Source organism: Ostrinia furnacalis, unplaced genomic scaffold, assembly GCF_004193835.3.
Source record: "Ostrinia furnacalis isolate ACB-3 unplaced genomic scaffold, ASM419383v2 OfSCF0216, whole genome shotgun sequence".
Taxonomy (NCBI): Eukaryota; Metazoa; Arthropoda; class Insecta; order Lepidoptera; family Crambidae; genus Ostrinia; species Ostrinia furnacalis.
The window spans coordinates 179063-201513 of NW_021130455.1; the positions used below are offsets into that span (position 1 = coordinate 179063).

At 39.1% G+C, this 22451-nt stretch overlaps 2 protein-coding genes across 2 annotated transcripts; one reads left to right on the top strand and one right to left on the bottom strand.

Moving 5' to 3' along the window:
* Positions 1–99: 99 nt before the first annotated feature.
* SrpRalpha (signal recognition particle receptor alpha) lies at positions 100–15877 on the bottom strand. Its single transcript, XM_028309995.1, has 12 exons — positions 15822–15877; positions 14896–15086; positions 14477–14735; positions 14193–14312; positions 13424–13559; positions 12772–12913; positions 11078–11210; positions 8972–9114; positions 8319–8474; positions 7602–7809; positions 4431–4567; positions 100–1989 (listed from the first exon to the last, which is right to left on the bottom strand). The coding sequence occupies exons 2-12, from the start codon at positions 15010–15012 to the stop codon at positions 1696–1698; spliced, it is 1845 nt and encodes a 614-aa protein (XP_028165796.1). The 5' UTR covers positions 15013–15086; positions 15822–15877; the 3' UTR covers positions 100–1695.
* A 604-nt stretch (positions 15878–16481) lies between these two features.
* Positions 16482–20367, top strand: Rpn2 (Regulatory particle non-ATPase 2). Its single transcript, XM_028309843.1, has 2 exons — positions 16482–17111; positions 17798–20367. Exons 1-2 carry the CDS (start codon positions 16592–16594, stop codon positions 20275–20277), a joined length of 3000 nt encoding a protein of 999 aa, XP_028165644.1. The 5' UTR covers positions 16482–16591; the 3' UTR covers positions 20278–20367.
* The last annotated feature ends 2084 nt before the right edge of the window (positions 20368–22451 follow it).

Genomic DNA, 22451 nt, shown 5'->3' on the forward strand with positions numbered 1-22451 from the left:
TATCGCTCGCAAAGTAATGATAAATAAATATGAACGAAAGAAAAGACATTTTAGATACCGTTTTATTTATTTGAAGAATCATTTTCTGTATTACATACAATAGAGATGTTTAATCACACTTTTAAATATAAATATTTAGTGAGAAAGGTTTAAAAACATCGTTTACATCACACAAATTGAGTTCGTATCGAGGAGAAATTATAATAGTGCATGTGTATCTTGCGATAACATAGTGTGTGGAAGGAAGTTAGTGTCTTAGGAAGTTAGGATTCAAGAGATTAAAACAAAGCCATTCTACAAGACATACTATATAGAGAAAGGTGGAACGTTAATCAGGTACAAAATAAGTTATAAAATTAATTTATAGCGATCATGGCGTTTTCATAATTTATTCATTTCTGATAATAATGTACAAAAATGATATAAACATCACAGTCTACTGGAAAACATCAATTATTATATAGCTGATAATTTCCAGTGTTTCTCTATTGCAAATGTTGGTGAAACACATTGGTGGTTTTGTATAAAAGTTTAGAAACACTGGCGTGTAAAGCGTTTATAAACAATTTGCTATTTTTTTTTTCTAGATACGTCAGGCAGTGATCGAATCTTTGGCCGGTATAATATAGTCTGCTCAAGTAGAGCGAGACAAGGCACGTCCGTGACCACACCGCGCTTTGCATCTACCTCTAATATATTAACGTCGGAATTACCTATTAACTAAACTAAATATAGCACATGCTGTATACTTATAACGCGTATAACACCTCTATTTTACCAATAACATAAACACAACAAGATTAAATCCAACACAACTATAAAATATATCAAACATAACCCTGTAACTTCACCCGAATAAAACCAAAAAAGATATTAAAAATAAACTTTTATTTATTGTAAAAATAAAGAATACATTTATTTATTTAAACGAACTTTGCTACTTATAAATGGAATTAGTATATTGGTCACAATTAAATTTCTTTGCTAGCTTATTTTTTAAATCAATGTAAAACCATTTTATTATTAATAACAATTCATAATTTCTGTAATAATAAAAACTTTATTTAAATATCCATAAACCGATGCATAGAATGCAATATAACAACTATTACTCCTGTTTCGTCTGAATAACTTGTTTCTATAGATGAATATGCATAATACAAGAAAAATATTATAATATTTATCTATAAAATATTTATCACTTCAATGTACTTCCATATTTTATAATACGTACTTATCGTATGTGCAGTTATAGACAGTACATCGGATAGGAAGAAGAAATATCAATATAGGAAGAGAATCAAGTTGAAAAAACAAGAGCAGATTATTGATAAATATAGAAAGAGTATAAAGATATTGATACTGTCTACAACAACACACCTTTGCGACTTTACTGTAGGTATTAAGATTATCTTGTAACTGTATTAATATATCTATCAAACCCCGTCCCCATAAATCGATATCAGATATAATGACGCTGCTTTCTTTCGCGTATTTCACTGAATTCTGGGCAAAAAAAAGATCAACAGAACTATAAAATCTCCTTAATACCGATTCTTTAAGTTTTAGATGACTAAACAAAATAAGTTCTTCAACTTCTAATATTGGCTTAGTCAGTTGCAATATTTAAAAGCAACCAACTCAAAAGTCATATCGATTTATCAACACGAGCATAGAACATGACTTCTTACCAGATTACTTCATAAGAGCGTGCACGACCGCATTAGCGTTCAGCGCTTTCAAATCTGTGTACGTTTGTCCCGTTCCCACGAACACTATTGGCTGGCCAGTGATGTACGTCATCGATATCGCGGCGCCGACTTTGTCGTCTATGGTGTCGAACTTGGTCAGCACTATGCCGTCGATCATGTGAGGATTGGTGGATGAAGAGTGGTCTGCGAGCGCTTGATTGAACTTCACGAGCTGGTCCACAGCCTCGTTGCCGACCAAAGCTTCGCCGACGAAGAGAACCATGTCTGGTTCGTTCACCTATGAAATTGGCAAGTGTTAGAAAACTCCTTTGAGACTGCAGGTAAATAGTGTAAACGTTCTGCAGGATAAAGGCTGGGTTGCACCATCTTACTTTAACTTTGACAAACGTCAAAAATCTGTCAAACTCCATACAAAAAACACCGGTTATCGTCAAAGTTACGGTCAAAGTTAGGTGGTGCAACTCAGCCTAAGTATACGTTAAGGCATTAAATAAAAGCCATGTTTCGTTTATAGAAGGGTTGAAGACGTATGGATTGAGGATTTCAAGTGCGTAGATTGAGCGCTAGTTTAGAGATCAAGGAATGCAAGTGTGTGGATTTATAGCTAGTGTAGAGATCGAGCAATGCACGTGTTTCGATTGAGGAGTTTAAGTATCAATTCTTTTTGATGAAATAAATGTCATACACTGTAAACAGTAAGTATCTCTATCGAGGCATTATTTTTTTATTTATTTATACTTCAATGCCAAAACTTGAAATGCAGATTAGAGATGAAACGGATATCCGGTAACTATCCGGTAGGCCGGATATCCGGCCTAAATTTACTATCCGGCCGGATACCGGATAGTAACTCACTATCCGGCCGGATACCGGATATTAAAAAACTACGACATTTTCCTATTAATAAAATGAAATATATTAATCTTTGACGTAAATATCAATAAAATGGCTTATAATAATGAATGACGGCTTTTATTTAAAGTCCAAAAAGTTTTAAAAAAGCCATAATATTATTCAGGCCTCAAAAAAATATTATTTTTTTCTGGGCTAATCACTCTAATGACGAATACATAAATAGTAAACATCCGTTAATGTCGAAATATTGCCAAATAAAAAGGCGATCTTTTTTTGAGATTTCTGGTGACAATAATATGATGCATGCAGTTCAGTCAGATTACGCACCAAGTAAACTAATTTAATTTTCACTATTCAATCACACACTCAGTATAGCAACCGAAATCACCTGAATTGATCTGCCCCCTAGACAAGTGGCAAAATCTGACATTTTATTCGGACGGATTCGATTTTCGAAAAGTGTGACTTGTCTAGTCTACTAATAGACCCACTGATCGCGTTCGAAGCACCTGTGCGGCGCTAAGCTAGTCACGATATGCAACGAGACAATGGGCCAACTATCCGGCCGCCGGATATCCGGCTATCCGGCCTAGCAGCTGGCCGGATATCCGGTATCCGGTATCCGGCCAAACAACTATCCGTTTCATCTCTAATGCAGATGCGCCAGTTAGTACTAATCTGCGTGACTTGTGTCACCCCCTGAATGGTTGGCACCCGGGGCGGACCAAAGAAATAATAATTTAAGTATGTTTATATCCGTTGTCTAGTACCCATAGTACAAGCTTTGCTTAGTTTGGGACTAGAAGCGTAATGTAAAATGTCCAAAGATATTTATTTATTATTTATTGACAACGCCATCTTGTGGCGGAGTTTTGGGCTGACACCGTGTAGGTTTGTTGTCGACACGAAAAGAAGAAGAATAGACAAACAGTGTGCCTTGTGGCGAAAATACACAAGTTCATCGCCATTAATAATAGAAAAAAAAAGAAGAAGAATAGACATGTTGACACCACCAATAAATTGGCGTATAGTTCCAAAATACTCAACTGTCCTATCGATGACATTGACAGCGGGGCGCCACCGTCTATACCGAATCGCTGGTTCCGATTTTTGCCATGTTGGAAACCATAAAGTTGAACGATGGTAGCGCCCCCCTGTCACTGAGTTTGGCGGGACAGTTCAGCGTGGGTCATCTATACTTTTTAAAACTGTCAAAACGAAACTCTCCCATATATTTTGTATGGCACTACAAGCAAGTGACGTCACTATGTTGTCAACTCAAACTACTTTTTTCAATTACAATGCGACCAAAAATCGTAATTTACAGGTAATTAAAAATTAGGTAGATTTTAAGACCAGAATGAAGTGTCTTTTTTATAAAAGTTGTGATTTCGAATTATTGGAGAATGCTGTCAAATTGTCCATTATTTAAATAAATATAAATATCTTTGGACAATCTCACACAGCGCCATCTAGCCCCAAAGTAAGCAATTAATATGCTTGTGTTATGGGTGCTAGATTAACGGATATACTACTTATATACTTTTTTTTTTAAATACATACATATTATACATAGTAACACCCAGACCCGTCACAGAAATTAAAATTCATCATTTCAATTTCTGCCCGGCCGGGAATCGAACCCGGGACCTCTCGGCATAGTAGTCCGTTCTGAACCACTACACCAAACGACCGACATTATTTGTTTTATTATTCGATACTACGCTTCCACGCAATCTATGCACATGTCGTGGCAGCTTTTAATTAAGGCTACACTATAAACACGTATTGTTTTCTATGTTTTTTTTCCTGTTAATTGTGTATGTCTTGTTAGCTGTCCTTAAATAAATAAATAAATTATACCTTGATTAGCTTGGCGAGCGCGCGCATGAGCGGCTCGTTGTCCTGCATGCGGCCGGCCGTGTCCACCAGCACCACGTCGATGCGGGACTCCGCCGCGTACCGGATGGCTTCCATTGCGATGCCCGCCGCGTCCTTGCCTGTTAACGTTACAAAAATATTATTTACTAGCGGCCGCCCGCGACTTCGTACGCGTGGATCCCGTTTAAAGGCCTATTCAGACCTAAGCGGTATTAGCTACCGTCTGCGGCAGAGAAAACCCAGTGGGTATGCGGTAATAATACTGTTCAGATCTAAGCGGTATTCGCTACCGTCTGCGGCAGAGAAAACGCTCTAGCCGCGGTACTTGATACTAAATACCTGAGTGGATAAACCTTGGTTGAGGCCTTTGTCCAGCAGTGGACGTCATTTGACTGAAACGAACGAACCTGAGCGAAACTCGCGTGGTATGTACCTCTACCCACAGCGGCAGCGAATATCGCTCAGATTTGAATAGGCCTTTACCCCCAGGCGGTTCACACATGTCTCCGTTTTACTGTTCCGTTTTATCGTGTACGTTTTTTTCGTCGATGTATGTATTATTGTATACATAATACTGTGTCATGTGTGAAGTCGCTCATACAACTACATACGCCATCGACGAAAAAAAACGTACACGATAAAACGGAACAGTAAAATGGAAACGTGTGAACCGGCCGTTAGGGGTGGAATTACGTAAAATCATTTCTTAGCGGATGCCTACGTCATAACATGCCAAATTTCAGCCCGATCCGTCCAGTGGTTTGGGCTGTGCGTTGATAGATCACTATGTCAGTCAGTCACCTTAGAGTATATAGATTTGACATTTCACTCTTTCTCACCACTGCAACTCTTGTCTGCAGTTCGGCTTCAAATCAAACTCAACCAGGGAAGGTGAGTAATCCCGGAAGACAGTAAACTATACCAGTATAATATCCGCAACGATGGCGAATCACCTTCATGCCCGTCGTATTCTTGTTTATTCAATCATTACAATATAAAAAAATACAACGGAAATATTTCAAAATCATTAAAAGTGCGTATTTATGAAAAAAAAAATGTTGAAAACAAAGTGTCAAAAATTCCCTAACCCGGCATGAGTATAGGCAGGGTACGCCACAGCTGGCGACCTAGACCTAGTGAAAAAATAGCAAACAAAAAAAGTAACTTAAAAAGATAGCCCATATGGAACTCTTCACGTTTCTTTATCTAGACCAGAGCCCCGATTACGGTAACTTTTATAACGTCTACAATCCAGACGCGTTTCTGATTCTGCGATACGATTGGTCAAAACAGCTGACGTACGCTGTTGAACGACCAATCGTATCGCAGAATCGAGAAGCGTGTCTGGATTGTTGACGTTAAAAATTACCGTAATCGGGGCTCTGTGTTTTTCAACCTGTGGGTCGCGACCCCCTGGGGGGTCGCCCAGCCCCTGTAGGGGGGTCGCCAAGCCCCTGTAGGGGGGTCGCGAGAGGTCGTAAAAACTACCTCAGTAAAAGAATCAGTAAAGTTATAATGATAGATTTATCCGAAATCTAATCCCAGATAGCAAGCGAACTTGCTGCAAACATGATTTTTATTTGAAATTAGATTGTCACGTCAAATATGACAAATCAAGTTTGTGGCAATATTGCTGTAAGCTTTTTGATTTAGGTATGATGTTTCAAGGCTTTTTTAATTTTGAAGCAAGTTTGCATTTTGCGCTATGTTTCAAAGATGAAGTATCAAGTTTGTTTTTTGTTTGTTACAAACTTGCGTTAAACTGTCATACGCATGGAGCAAATAATCAGTGTTGCCAGAAGGTTACTTTTGAACTGCATTGGTTACACTAATGAAAAGGTTACTTTTAGGTGATTTTTCAGAAATTGTAGAATTAACTTTTACAGGTTATTCAGTAAAAATATTAATAGTGACAATTTAAAAATTATGTCATAAACTGCATTTAAACATGAATTTGATTTATTATTTGTTAAAGACAATGAGTTTTAGCAAATGTTTTTTTGATAATAAAACGCAAATCCATGAAACGGTTTTATACGACCGGTCACTTTTCGGTCTTCATGGAATGGTCAAAATTTCGAATTTAGGTAAACATGAACCATCCATGAACAACNACTTACTGCAAGTCAGATTCAAGTTTAAATTGTTATCTGGGATTATCCAATTGCATAAATGTTGTATGGATTGAAATATTCGGTCCCTACAACATATTTGTAACATTATAAAATGCATGAAAAAAAAGCGAGCGGTCGGGGGGTCGCGAAATATTTTTTCATACTACATGACGCGACCCCCCGCGTCATGAAAAAGGTTGAAAAACACTGATCTAGACAAACCAAAATGGGGGAAGAAACTGAAACTCACCGTATCCCTTCTCATACAGATGCACCATCTTGCGTCCATTGTGTCTCGACTCGGGGTGCAGCGCGTTAAGATGGCGCGTGTGAGTCCTCAGTTGTTCGACCGCACCCGCGCGGAAGGTATCACACGTTGCGATCAGCTGATACATAAGTCGCAATGGTGTAAACGAGAGGTATGATTAGTGACATCTCACTCACCGTATCTCTTCTAATACAGATGCACCATCTTGGGTCCATTGTGTCTCGACTCGGGGTACACAGTGCGTTAAGAAAGCGCTTGATCTCGGCAACACGAAAGTTCTAATGGTGGAAACGAGAGGTAAATTAGTGCCGTCTCACTCACCGTATCCCTTCTCATACAGATGCACCATTTTTCGGCCTCCGCGTCTTGACTCGGGGTGTAGTGCTCTATCTCATAAGATCCATTCACTAGATCCATTATGGATCTATTGAGATTTTATTTTCCAACTAGATCCACCGTGGATCTAATGAGAACTTATTTATCATTTGATACACCATTACTCCTAGTCGCTACAATTAATGGATCTGAGGAGAATATTTTTCTCATTAGATCTATTGATATGCTTGAGCATGTATCTATGTAGATTTGGCACGTGACCCTGGTACAGGCGGGAACGAGAAGAAGATTAGTGCTGTCTCACTCACCGTATCCCTTCTCGTACAGATGCACCATTTTTCGGCCTCCGCGTCTTGACTTGGGGTTTAGTGCATTAAGATGGCGCGTGACCCTGGTACAGGCGGGAACGAGAAATAGATTAGTGCTGTCACTCACCGTATCCCTTCTCGTACAGATGCACCATCTTGCGTCCATTGTGTCTCGACTCGGGGTGCAGCGCGTTAAGATGGCGCGTGTGAGTCCTCAGTTGTTCGACCGCACCCGCGCGGAAAGTATCGCAGGCAGCGATCAGCACAGACATGTCGTTTTCGATCAGCCAGAAACAGATCTTGGCTAAGTTGGTGGACTTGCCGACGCCGTTTACCTGAAGGAAATTAGCTGTATTATTGAATAGAATAGGAAAATTTTCTTTGACATGAAAACATACAACAGTAAATATAATATATAGTGCAGAAGGTACTTTCATGCCAAAAAGGAATCCGCTCGGTATAAATCCAGACACACGCGAGTCTTGACATTGGTTTTCAATACTATGGGTAGATTAAATCTGCGGTAATGGTTTTACCATGCCAGTACGATTTTTTAATCTATGAACAGTTTAACACGCTCTCGTTAAAGATTTTCGTACTGTGATAAGTCATACAGGGTGTATTGTTTTCCAAGTATGATTCAAAAGTATAGGAACGGCTGCTAAATTAATAATGATTGGAAGTAATTGGAATTGGGAGAACTCTTTTGACCGATGTCACTCATCTTCTAGCAAAAGCATCTGACATAGTTTTATCGCAAAATAAAGTTTCATCATTGGCAAAAGCATAATAAAAATCTAATAATTTATATTTTGTGTTCTATCTGGGAATCGAACTGGCTCACCCCGCAAAAGGCCATGACGTAGGGCCGCTGGGCCTGCTGGGCGTGCAGGCAGTCGCGCAGGATGTCCACGCGCCGCTTGGGCGACAGCAGCTGCACCAGCGCCTCGTGTAGCGTCGCCTTCACTGTCTTGGCCACGCTGTCGAACGTGCCGAGTACCTGCACAACAGTTGAATTAAGTAAAACACTTGCGGCTTAAATAAACACTTGTCCACTGTCCGAAAGAATGTGTAGGTTATTGTATGAGGCGGATGAAATGCTCACAATACAGGATTTGGAAGAGAACAGCAATACATATAGTCGCGATCACAATAAATCAATACCGGTCACAGTTCTACTGGTTCTACTAAGACTCCAAGAACAACCAATAAATAACAACTACAGTATCGTTAAGTGTTCTTGGTACTTAAAAAATACTTGTGATAGAAAATGTCGATACATGTCACCAAATTCTCCTAGAAGGAAATCTACAAAATATGTACGAACTATTTGTGAAAACTGTTTTGGCAAATGTGAAGTTTAATTGGTAACTCTATGTGTGTTATAGAATGCTGTTTGTTTTCCAAAAAATAAATAAATAAAATACAACCAATTAAATTACCAATGAAAACTGACAACATAATAAAAAATGTTTCAAAACTTCAAGCACTTCTCACCTTGCCCTCAAGCTTAGCAGCAACAGAGTCGCAGAGTTTGTTTGCGATGTCAGCGGCCACGTTCTTGCCGATGAGGTGGTCGCGCATCTTGTCGAGCGCCGGACGCATCGATTCTTCCGTAAGCGCCTTGGATCCCACCAGCCCTGAGGAATAACAATAATATTGGTGTATGTCACGTGCAATTTTTTTTTATTGTAATTGAAACCTTGTTTCAACAGAATAATATACATTTTATTTTTTTATTTTTATTTATTTGGAATAACAACAGCCGACACATATAATAGACTTATAGCCTGACCAGGAACATAAAAACCCTCGCCATGTTGCGGAAAACTAATGGTACTAATTTCTTTTAATGGCAACAGTAACTGAAAACTTCATTTACGTCAGTCTATTGTTGTCAAAGTGTAAACAAACTTTATTTTAAATGTTTGCAATTGATTTTGTGAATTAAATTGCTAAAATATTTTTATAGTCGTGAAAGAAAAGTGGTTCACTATGTGTTAATGTATTTGTCGAAGAGAAATATGAAAATTAGCTGTAGTCTGTTTCAACTACCTATTTTAAAGTTTTTTGTCACTTTCTAAGTTTTGAATTTTATGGAATTGGGAAAGAAGTACCGAGTTTGAAGCGTTCATGAGCAGACATTGCAGTTGAATATTCAAGTTCTGAATTTGATTATTGATGAATAATAAAATAAATCCTACTAGCTCGATTGATGGTTTCATTTAATTTATTTAAACCAGGTTACCTTTAATAATATTTTTCGTTAATTTATGAAAATATCAAATTAGCCCGTAATCCTGAATCCTGATACATAAATTTAGCCTATTAATTTAACACATGTACGACTGTACTCAGTGTTGCACTATCAAATGCAATTGAAGCGCCTCTATGCCAGGGTTTTTATGTTCCTGGTCAGGCTATAAATAAAATATTTTTCTTATACTAATTAGACCAAAAAGTTTAGCCACAGCATTAACGAATTCTGCTTAAACTATTAAGTAAACAGCAAAGAAAAGACAATGCCGGAAATTGGCGTCTTTTTTTTTCGCGCGGCCATCGACCAAACTTTGTTTTTTGATTACAAAATAGTGTAATAAATCAAACTTACTATGACATGTATACCTATAAACTCAGTCTGAACTGAGTTACGAGCATTAGGAGTTTGATGATTTTCATACTAGATTTGCTTTTTGCGCGCAAAGTTTTGTAAGAAATTGCAACAAACTAGTGAGATTGTATGTGTAAACAAACAATACCATCCATTAAAGGCTCCAGACATCAGTATGGAGCAGAATCAGTGCAATAAAAAAATAGCGCAATATTTTGTTGCAATTTCTTACAAAACTTGCGCACAAAAAGCAAATCTAGTATGAAAATCATCAAACTTCTAATTCTCGTAACTCAGTTCAGACTGAGTTTAGAGGTATACATGCCATAGTAAGTTTGGTCTTGGACGAATATCGTCCAAGAGTTTGGTTTATTACACTATTTTGTAATCAAAAAACAAAGTTTGATCGATGGCCGCGCGAAAAAAAAAAGACGCCACTTTCCATACAAAATCTGGCATTGCCATTTATATAGACACCTGACCACAATTCTATACTGCCCCATGATTATGTTTGGCAAGATCAAGTGTTGTGTTAAATGCAGTAGCGGCGTAAGGGGGGGGCGGTCCGCCCCGGGTGCCAAGCATCAGGGGGTGACACAAGTCGCGCAGATTAGTACTCACTGGCACATCTGCATGGCAAATCTGCGGTCTATGTCATGTAAATACAAACATACATAGTGTATATGTAAGTGCTCATCACTGTACATACAATAGTATTATGATATTGTTTTTTTTCTTGTAGCTTCGTTTAGTTTGAACAATATACAGTTATTTGAAAAAAAAAACACCAGCAACCTCACAGGACTACGTAGATAGCTGACATCACAAGCATCAAAATTATGTTCGATTTTTTTTTGCAAGGTACGAAACGTAAAGTTATATGTAATCTCGCGCGTACACAGATTTTTGAGACATTTTGCTTCTGGCACCCTGCAATCAAACTCACGCGCAGAATATAATGAATACTAATCGACTTTGAAATGTTAACATACCCTTGAAAATACTGAACATTCCCCCAGACTTCTTGGGGCTGGGCTGGGCGTCGGTCGTCTCCTCCTCGTCGCTGGAGCTTTCGTTGGATTCCACTTCCAGGTCGCGGATAGCGCCGGTCATCTTGCCGATCAGCTGGGAACAAAAATGTGGATAAGTCATTGCAGCACAAAATAATCTTGCAGCAGATTGGCAAATCAAATGCAAGACTTCATTCATTGGCGAGACCTCATTCTTTTGACGGAATCACTCTTGACTGTCTTTAACTAATTTCAACACTAACATCACAAAATAACCTTCAGGCACATCCTTCATCTCCATCCCCTACACACTCACACACATACACACACACACAACAAAACACAACACAACACACACGCACACACACACACACACACACTAGTCACACACATTTCTAGTCCTTCAGGAGGCCGAGGGTATCACGCCGCAGTTTTGGTATATTCGGTCGGAGTTACGCCCAAAAGATGTAAAATTGGCAACCTTACTGAGTCGAAAAAGAGGCACTGAAAAGCGAGAGGACAAAAAAGCGGTAACGAGTGTTGCAAGTGCCCGTAATTATAGTCGGATTGCACGATCAGCGAGTTCGATATTTAGCGGTTCACAATTCAAGTTCTCAGGCTGTTATTTTTATTATGAAAACATCAGCTATCGTCGCGCTGCTTTACGATGCCAACGTCCTAATTTGGAAGCGACTTTAAGTGTTCGGACTAGATAAGTCCAAAGCATGAGCATACATGAAGCCGAGTGGGCGCGGCCCACCCCCGAATGGTCTGGTGCCCACCCCAGGATGTTGGGCTAACGATTAGTTGATAGTACTTACTCATGATAAGTTATGATAATCGCATCCCCTCGTGACTTGGCATGTCGGGGACAGGGGCCAGGCACCCTCTCGAAAATAACCCTAGATACGCCAATAATCCAAGTTAATGTATAGTACAGTAGAACGCCGATTATCCGAATTAATTGGGACCGGGGTCGATTCGGATAATCGAAAATTCGGATAATCGGACATAGACTGGTAATAAAGAAAAAGCATGTTAAAAACGAACTGTCACACATAGAATAAACTTCAATAACTGTGTTTACAGTTCTATAATAACGCTCAGTTGAAATATATGTAGATTCCTGCGCGTTCCAACTTGTTACACGGATACAAAATAAAAATTACTTGGTTTTAATTTTTTATATTACGCTTAGGACCGATTCGGATAATTGGCGATTCGGTTAATCGGCGTTCGGATAATCGGCGTCCTACTCTAAATTTGAATTTTGTCACCTGCGTGTCGGCGGTGACGTCGGCGTCCTCGGGCTTGTCGGTGCTGAAGTCGAGCGTGGGCAGGTCGCGCCGCCGCCCAGCACACGCGGGGCTCTAGGGGACTCCTGTAGGCGTGTCTACAAGAGACAGTCACCTGCGTGTCGGCGGTGACGTCGGCGTCCTCGGGCTTGTCGGTGCTGAAGTCGAGCGTGGGCAGGTCGCGCCGCCGCCCAGCACACGCGGGGCTCTAGGGGACTCCTGTAGGCGTGTCTACAAGAGACAGTCACCTGCGTGTCGGCGGTGACGTCGGCGTCCTCGGGCTTGTCGGTGCTGAAGTCGAGCGTGGGCAGGTCGCGCCGCCGCCCAGCACACGCGGGGCTCTAGGGGACTCCTGTAGGCGTGTCTACAAGAGACAGTCACCTGCGTGTCGGCGGTGACGTCGGCGTCCTCGGGCTTGTCGGTGCTGAAGTCGAGCGTGGGCAGGTCGCGCGCGCCGCCGCCCAGCGCCCACACACGGGGCTGTTTCACGCGATCTTCGTTCTTGGGGCTCTTGGGGGACTTCCTGGAGATAAAGTTAAGTCAAATTCTCCCCGAATTACGAAAAATATATTAGAGGTCACCCTTTTATCATTATACTGTGGGCTGGCTTTGTTAATTTGAATGGAAGAAATAACGTTTCTTTGGCACCAACCAAATATGGAGACATTTTTATGCAGCACAAAACAGGTGGTATTTGACTGCAATCGCACCTGATGTTTAGTCAGATGAAGTCCTATTACTTTTAGTTTAGGTCCAATATTATAATGTGGCAATGACATGGGCGAACCTAGCTTCTGATCAGGGTGGGGCAAATCAGACTAGGTAAACTTCCATGTTCTCAGACACTTAAGATGGAACCATATGGTAAAGGGGCTACTGCTCTCTTTTAATGAATTATCACAAACCACAAACAGTGAAATATTTTAAAGTTTTTAATTAGTAACTTTGTAATAGTATTAAATTTTTTCCTAGGGTTAATGAATAGTATTTTTGTAATAGCAACATCATAGTTTTAAGCCAAAGCTCTACTTACTTGACATCTTTCTTGACGCCCTTCGAGGCAAGTTTCTGGGCCAGTTTAGCCCTGTTGGCAGCAATCACATCATCTTCTATTTCAGGAGACTCCTCCACCTTTCCATTGGTCATATTCTTATTTTCTACTATTTTCACTGTAACAAAATTAAATCATATTTTGCAATTAAAAACAGTGTTTCTGTTTCTTCTAACTGTTCTATTAAACATACTGCGGTTTTATTAACATTATACATTTCTCAAAATTCAATGGTTTTCTTATAAAATGGTTGATATAAACAAGTAAGTATGTTAGAAAATATTTTAAGGATTCATCAAAACTATAAAGTGCAAATCACCCAAATGTTAAGCCTCTTCCTACTTTCAATGACCTATATTTCTATAAAAACATTATAGTGACAAATTGACAAATAATAAATTATATGATGAAAATTATAAATGTAAATTAAAATTTTTAATTTATAAATCAAGTCAAGATTTGGCACATGTTTGTTCCATAAGAAACTAGTTTACAAACAGGTTTATGATATCAAAATAAAATATGTTAAATTATGCAATGAGGAAAACACACAGTATAAAGCCAAAAGCATTTGTATGTCTGTTTTCCTTGCCTCATGATATATCCTAAGATACTTGACATTTTAGTAAGTAGTAAACTTAAGTGCAACATTAATTAAAGTACAATATAGAAAACTGTGTACATTCTTAAACAACTTGTTCACCAAATGGGAAGCAAATATAAAAATTGTATTTGAAAAAATATAACGTACCTGACTTCTTAGTACTCTTTTCTTCTCCCTTACGTTCAATCATAGAAGCAACAGTCTTTTTCGACTTTTGAGAGTCTTCGAATGTTCTCATTTGTTTTGGAATCTTAGCTTGCGATTTGGCTGAAAATAAAAAGGTACAAAATTCAGTGTAAATTAAATAATCAAAGAAAGCTCTGAAATAAATGATTTGTGAATACGTAAATTAAAATTGTTTGTTATGCAAACTTTAAATTAATCTTATAATTCTATTTTATCTTAGGTCTGAAATCAGGATCATGACTCACCCCATACTTCACATCCCTTCAAGATTTTGTCAAATGATGACTTAAAATCGTAGTCAACAAATATACTGCCGCCGCCACCTTGGAGATCATTCTTGTACTTGTCTCTAAACTCCAGGTGCACGTCATTCAGAAACTTATCCACGTACGACAGCTGCAGAATACGCTGGTACGCGACCACGAATACCAGCTCAAACTCGTTATCGAGCTTATACTGCAGCGTAAGGGCATTATGGTTGAAAGAGTTATTCCCCGTGCGCTCCTGAAAATTTCAAAATTTCAATTGATCACTGCCCTGCAATTCGTAAGAAACAATGATTGACTGTGAGTTCATGCAGCTGCGGTGATCGATTATAAGGAAATCGGACGTACCAGCTGGCAAATTACGATAAATCAAGGCCAAAAGGGCTTCGCGAACTTACTTGTAAGATCACACTGCGAATTAGTGCATTCACTGATGGCGTAAAAATCTCGCTCGTACTTTGAAAACACCATAGGACTATGCCCCCCTTACTGAAGATGCTGAATAAGTCCAACATTTTTTATAATAATGCAAAATCACTTTTACTGACTAAAATCTTCGCAACTATTTCATCGACGTAGAAATGTGTATTTGACACACAGATATGGATTAGAGTAGATACAGCAAGTTGATCGTCAAAGCGTGCCATTCCGATATGTCCAAATGGACATACATGGTCGAGTGATGTTCATGTAATCCGATTACAACAATCGGTTACGATGATTTTACGAGGACAGTAGTACGACGAACACGGTAGAAGAAATTATTTACGGATTGAGAATTGTAATTAACAGCACAAGTAACAAATAATTAATTAGAATAAAGTAGCAGTAGAAGAAGTATAAAGTAGCATTGTTTTTAATACATATCCTGCGATGTACTCTTAAGAGTTAAAACCATGGTCCCTGTATGTGGTGCACTCATACCGATCCCAAGGAACCGTACTTAGTACTTACTCATAACAATAAGACACACACTGATGCATGTATTCATGCACTTGACAAATTTATGTCTTGAAACGCTGGTAGGGTAAAAAAAATAACGAGATCAGACGATTTGTAAGAATTAATTTATTTTAAAAAGGTAAATAAAGATGTTTTTGGTTTTGTATTTAACAAATTATCAGTTTTATTGGAATTAATTAATTTTCGAATCGAGTCACACGATATCATTCGATGAGTTTGCAAATGCAGTACGATGATACGATTACTTTTACGTTGCGGCAATCACTAAAATTCGCTAAAATGACACTAATGACGTTTAAAAAGTGGCACGCTCGGCTTCATACAATTTTTGACACATGCTGCATCTATCCATATCTGTGATTTGACATAAAATTGACACCTCACAAAACAGTCGTTCAAATTCTGTTAAAAAAATGTCGGAATCGGAAATGTACATTCAAACATAAAATTAATTTAGTAAATTTTTAACACATCGATTTTTATTGAAAAATTAACATCTCCAATATTTTTTTATTAAATATTACAATAAAGTATTTTTATGTTTATTCACTTTCTTTTGAACGGCCTATTTTTTTTTCACGGCCTAAATTTATTTTGTCTATGGTGACAATAAAAGTATACCATGTCTAAATTGATAAAATGTACTAAATCATGATGTAACTGTAAAACAATGATTACAAAACTATGGGTACAATCGTAATGGATATTATTGTATTTGACTCCCCAAACACCTTCAAACAACAACAAATATCAAAGTAGTCTATTGGCATTGACCACTGCTGAATACTTATCCAATACTTAACATATTAAATAACGAACTTGCTGTATTAATTCAGTTATATTAATTCAAATTTATTTATTACCTTTAGCATAGTTAAATTTACATGTTCATGTTTCTTTGCGAATAAATGAAATAATTAGGACATAATATTATTCTGTCAATAATTCAGAAATATGTACACAATTCGTACAATAATATTGACTGGTAACACAGCTTTTGTATAAAAAAAGTTTAGGTTTGTCTATGATAAATTTGTCAAATCATCGTTTTATTTGTGCCTGTTTCACGAAATATCTGTAATTTTGAGCAATAATTATTTGAAATAATAAATTAAGTGATAAATAATCAAGATGAATATAACGTCAGCCGCGGGGATTATATCCCTGTTGGACGAACCAATGTCCGAGGTAAAAGAATTTGCTTTGAAGAGGTTGGACAACATCGTCGATGAGTTTTGGCCTGAAATATCGGAGTCAATCGAAAAGATCGAGATTCTCCATGAAGATAAGGTGTTTTCTCAGCACCAGCTCGCCGCGCTAGTGGCCAGTAAAGTGTATTACCACTTGGGTGCATTTGAGGATTCACTGACGTACGCATTAGGAGCTGGTGATTTGTTCGACGTGAACGCTCGCAACGAGTATGTGGATACGACGATTGCGAAGGCTATCGACTTTTACACTCAGAAGAGGAAGATGCTGTTCCTGTACAATGCTGGGGAGACGATCGACCCGCGGCTGGAAGCCATCGTGAACCGGATGTTCCAGCGCTGCCTGGACGACGGCCAGTACCGCCAAGCCCTGGGCCTGGCGCTCGAGACCCGCCGCATGGACATTTTCGAAGAATCCATCATGAAATCTGATGATATAGCTGGTAAGAATCCTTTGTTTAGTAGCAAGTTCTTTGTTTGCCAACAATAAACATGTTTGTTGAAGTACTGTCTTTTGCATGCATGGTATTTTATACTCAAGAGGGTTCAGTTAAGGTTCTTATTTTATAAATTGCTCAATCATCATGATTTTCACCTTTGATTAATGACCTATTTCTTATTGTTTTTTTAAAAGCTCCATTTTGTACCCAAAGTAGGTAACTTTTATTTCACCATTATTTGCACCAACTAATTTCTTTTGTATGGGATGTAACTACTGAGCTCCCTATTCTGGTGTCTTGGTAGATGTTACACATTATACTCAAATGGACCAACAGCTTACTATACTATGCCCTCTGAAATATAAAATTAATCATATTTCTAAATGTTTGTTAGAGATGTACTGGCTAGGTTGAATCAAATTGCATTTAGATCTGAATTGTATCAATATTGAGTTTTTTCATGAACACCAAGGCTGAGTTGCACCACCTAACTTTAACTGTAACTATAACAATAAATGGTATTTTTTGTATGGCGTTCGACAGATTTTTTACATTAATTGTTAAAGTTAAAGTAAGATTTGTTTCGATGAATTGAAATAAAATTATGAAGATAATGTCACAATCATCTACCAAGTTTTTAAATAAGTCCTATAAACATTTTATTAAATTTTGCTGTTTTTTTCTTTCAGGAATGCTTCAGTATGCCTTCACTGTTGCGATGAGCCTACTCCAGAACAGAGGCTTCCGCAGCACAGTTCTTCGGTCACTGGTGGGTCTCTACAGAGGTCTTAACATCCCTGACTATGTCAACATGTGTCAATGTCTTATATTTTTGGAAGATCCTCTTTCAGTAGCAGAAATCCTTGACAAGCTAACACATGGGCCCCAAGAGTCAGTCTTGATGGCATATCAAATAGCGTTTGATTTATATGACTCGGCTACACAACAGTTCCTAGGAAGAGTTTTACAAGCCTTGAGAAGCACCGCTCCAATACCCAGTGCACTTGGTGGGAAGCCACAACCACAAGGAGGACCATTCCCTGAATCTTCAATGGAAGTGGACCAGGCACCAGCTGAAGAGACAAAAAAACCTGAAAGAGACATTGAAAGTTTGAATGATGAAGAAAAGGAACATCAAAGAAGAGTAGAGAAGCTGATATCTATTTTAGGCGGTGATGTTTCTATCGGCCTACAATTACAATTTTTAATCAGATCCAATCACGCTGACATGCTCATTTTGAAAAACACCAAGGATGCCATCAGGGTGTCCATATGCCACACAGCAACTGTGATTGCCAATGCATTTATGCATGCCGGAACAACTAGTGATCAGTTCCTTAGAGATAATTTAGAGTGGCTAGCACGAGCCACAAACTGGGCGAAACTAACAGTAACAGCTTCCTTGGGAGTCATACATAGAGGACACGAAAGTGAATCCTTAGCTCTCATGCAATCTTACCTGCCCAAAGAGGCTGGACCATCATCAGGGTATTCTGAAGGTGGTGGTCTATATGCTCTTGGTCTGATCCATGCCAACCATGGTGCTAATATCATTGACTATCTTTTAACCCAGTTAAAAGATGCACAGAATGAAATGGTACGACATGGTGGTTGCTTGGGTCTTGGTTTGGCTGCTATGGGAACTCACAGACAAGATGTATATGAGCAACTGAAGTTCAACCTGTACCAAGACGACGCCGTCACCGGTGAAGCAGCCGGCATTGCCATGGGTATGGTCATGCTGGGATCGCGTCACGCTGCGGCTATAGAAGACATGGTTGCCTATGCTCAAGAAACTCAACACGAGAAGATATTGCGTGGCTTGGCAGTTGGTATTGCCTTTACTATGTATGGGAGACTTGAAGAAGCTGATGCTCTTGTTCAGCAACTTTTGAGAGACAAGGATCCATTGTTGCGTCGTGCCGGATGCTACACTATCGCTACGGCGTATTGCGGCACTGGTAATAATAACTCCATTCGCACTTTACTCCACGTAGCCGTTTCTGACGTCAATGATGATGTGCGGCGTGCTGCAGTTACTGCTCTAGGATTTTTACTGTTCAGAACACCAGAACAATGCCCATCAGTTGTATCTCTATTGGCTGAATCCTACAATCCACACGTTCGTTACGGTGCTGCTATGGCTTTGGGAATAGCTTGTGCAGGCACTGGAAACCGTGAAGCCATTGGCCTCTTGGAGCCTATGGTGAAATTTGATCCTGTAAACTTTGTTAGGCAAGGAGCTCTGATCGCCTCTGCTATGATTCTTATTCAACAAACTGAGGCTCTTTGCCCGAAAGTAACTTACTTCCGCCAGCTGTATGCCCAAGTTATTTCTAACAAACATGAAGATGTCATGGCGAAGTTTGGCGCCATCCTGGCCCAAGGTATCATTGATGCTGGAGGCCGCAATGTGACTGTTTCACTGCAGAACAGGACTGGCCACATGAACATGCTTGCTGTTGTGGGAATGTTAGTTTTCACTCAGTATTGGTACTGGTTCCCACTTGCTCACTGCTTGTCACTGGCTTTTACACCTACATGTGTAATTGCTCTAAACTCTGATTTGAAGATGCCACAAATGGACATCAAGTCTAACTCCAAACCATCCTTGTATGCATACCCTGCTCCTCTGGAAGAAAAGAAACGTGAGGAAAGAGAGAGGGTTACTACTGCCGTCCTGAGTATTGCTGCAGCCAGAGCTCGCAGGAGAGCGCATGGCACTGAAGGGTCTGCTAGCAGCGTTACCTCGTCAACAACCTCCAAAATGGATGTCGATGAAGAAGAAAAGAAGCCATCTAAATCACCTAACCCAAACATTACTGTTCATGGAAAAACTGATAAGGATGCTGGATCATCCAAGGAAACTAAGAAAGAAGAAAAGGAAGGAGATGAGAAGGAAACAAAGGAAAAGAAAGAACCTGAACCGACATTTGAGATCCTTAGCAACCCCGCCAGAGTAATGCGTCAGCAACTGAAAGCCTTGACAATTGTTGAGGGTTCTGGCTTTACACCATTAAAAGAGCTCACCATTGGAGGCATTGTCATGTTGAATCACTCTGGAGATCAAGAACAGGTGCTTGTGGAACCTGTAGCAGCTTTTGGTCCCAAGACTGAGGAAGAAAAGGAGCCTGAGCCCCCTGAACCTTTTGAATACCTTGATGATTGATATAGTCTCTTTGGTTAAGAAATTTGCATCAGTTATCATTAGGACCATATTAATATGAATGTGAAATGTATTGAACAAGTTATTGATAGAGTAAAATATAGAAGTACACTGATCACTTGCTAACTGAAAATTTAATATTGTGTTTCTTCCTGAAATAAATAATTCTTAATATTACCAATGTTTCATTTTAAACTAGCTTCTATCAATTGCGTGTCTTCCTTCCGAAAACCGGCATAAGGTCTATCCTATATTTCTCCACGGATTCCATCCTCACAAACTATGATATAAAGTAAGATCATCTAGGATAGGTACTACAGAACAAAATTTATAACTTCGTACACGTAGTATTTTTTTCTGTTCAGTCGCCTAGTTTATCTCATTTATCCCAAGAGCTATCTGCAGCAAACTATCATGAAGAAACTTTCCATTCGCGTCCATCTCTTAGCCGACTTATTGATCCGTATCACAATGATGCTCAGCTTCTTGCTCAGTGCTCAGCTTAGAGGAGAAGGTCAAGGATGAGGAGACGTAAGCGTGGGTACCGACGGAGAGCCGCGGGGCGGGTACGGCGAGGCGTAAGTTATAATCACAGTATATATGTTATAGTCAAACCTCGAAGTTCCGGCACTCCTAGGTTTGACTAGTCAATCCTCAGGTCTGACTAGAAGACTTAGTCAAAGCCCAAACATTTCGGCCTTTGACTAAAGAATGTTAGTCAAATCTAGGAGTAACTAATTTGGTCAGGCAAAGGTCGAAACTCAATTTAATGAAATCGGGGTTTGACTAGTCAAACCTCAATTAAGACTTTAAACTAAACTATAATTAATTCTGATCTCGAACTTATTGCATAGGCGTTACGACAGTCGGTTTTCACGCGCACGCGCAGCTCTCTTTAGGTGAAGGTACGAGTAACTAAACTTATACAATACTGAGGCTGTTTGTCAGTGTTTCTAGATCGATCTTGATTAATTATTACTAATTTTTAGGGATCTGTTACCTAAGAGGATATAAAGAGTTTAGACCCTATTATTATGACTTCGCTAAATGTTGTCTGTCACCAGGCCCGTATCTCATGAAAATAAATAAATACTTAATTCAATAAAATACTTAAATATTTAAGAAGGGCTCCCATACAGCAAACGTGAATTGTTGCAGTTTTCTACTCGATATTAAAACGTAAACAGGTGAACCCTTGAAATACTCACATAATATTTAGTTGCATATCTATTTTAAAAATAAATCATAAAATTAAAATAAAATTAATATTTATGGGGGGCTCCCATACAACAACAAAGTCTCACGGAACCCTTCGTGAGCGTATCCGACTCGCACTTGGCCGGTTTTCTTATTTGCCGTCTACTTTTGACCGAGTCTGCCAGTCGTTTCTAGGATTGACTAGGCAAAGCCCGTTACAGATTATTTTAGTTTCGACGTATGACTGAACATTTTAGGCACTTCTAGGTTTGACTTAGTCAAAGGCCGAAATAAGAATTCACTTCGGGGTTTGCCTGAAGGCCTTGGTCAAACCTAGGATAGCCCAGTCATTCCGCGAAGAGACTGCGTATCGACCTTTGACTATGACATATATATGAGNCGAGAAATGTATGACACACTAACGACTTGAGCGGTGTTGCGAGGCAAACCGACTTACGCGGTGTCACTAAAATTCAAATTACGGCTTCTTATTGGCTGAAATCTATAACATGTGACCAATGGTTAGACGCGCGATGAGCAGATCTATCCAATGGCATTAAAATGTCAAAACCGCCAAAAATCGACTTAGGCGGTGTTGTTAGCTAAGGGACGAAAGGCAATATTTTACTCAAAGATAATTTGACTGAAACTTGANTATTTAATCATTTTTACAATTCAGAATTATTACGAAGTTTAAAAAATTAAAGTTCTGGTTTTGAAGATGCCGAGTTCAAGCAGCCGTTTACTACGCAATACACTCGTGCGTGGCATGTTTTGAAAAATACAGCGGACAGTGCATGCAATAAAATTATTATTAAAAACACAACGCGCGCGACACTCGCGACGGATGGACTGCGAGGTTCGCTTAGAGCTCGTGTAAAACGTGCGTCTGTGTGCGTGAGTCTGATTTCGAGCGTTTGTATGAAGCTTCCGTACTGTTTTTATCTACTGTGTTATAATGTAGGTGTAGTTGACCATCC

Excerpts from the sequence above, each read along its gene's own strand:
- SrpRalpha (XM_028309995.1), bottom strand. The coding sequence starts at position 15,012 with ATGTTGGACTTATTCAGCATCTTCAGTAAGGGGGGCATAGTCCTATGG. Across the intron at positions 14,313-14,476 it reads GAAGGGATGTGAAGTATGGG|CCAAATCGCAAGCTAAGATT; the intron begins GTGAGTCATGAT and ends TTTTATTTTCAG. Across the intron at positions 1,990-4,430 it reads CGCTCGCCAAGCTAATCAAG|GTGAACGAACCAGACATGGT; the intron begins GTATAATTTATT and ends CCAATTTCATAG.
- Rpn2 (XM_028309843.1), top strand. The coding sequence starts at position 16,592 with ATGAATATAACGTCAGCCGCGGGGATTATATCCCTGTTGGACGAACCA. Across the intron at positions 17,112-17,797 it reads GAAATCTGATGATATAGCTG|GAATGCTTCAGTATGCCTTC; the intron begins GTAAGAATCCTT and ends TTTTTCTTTCAG.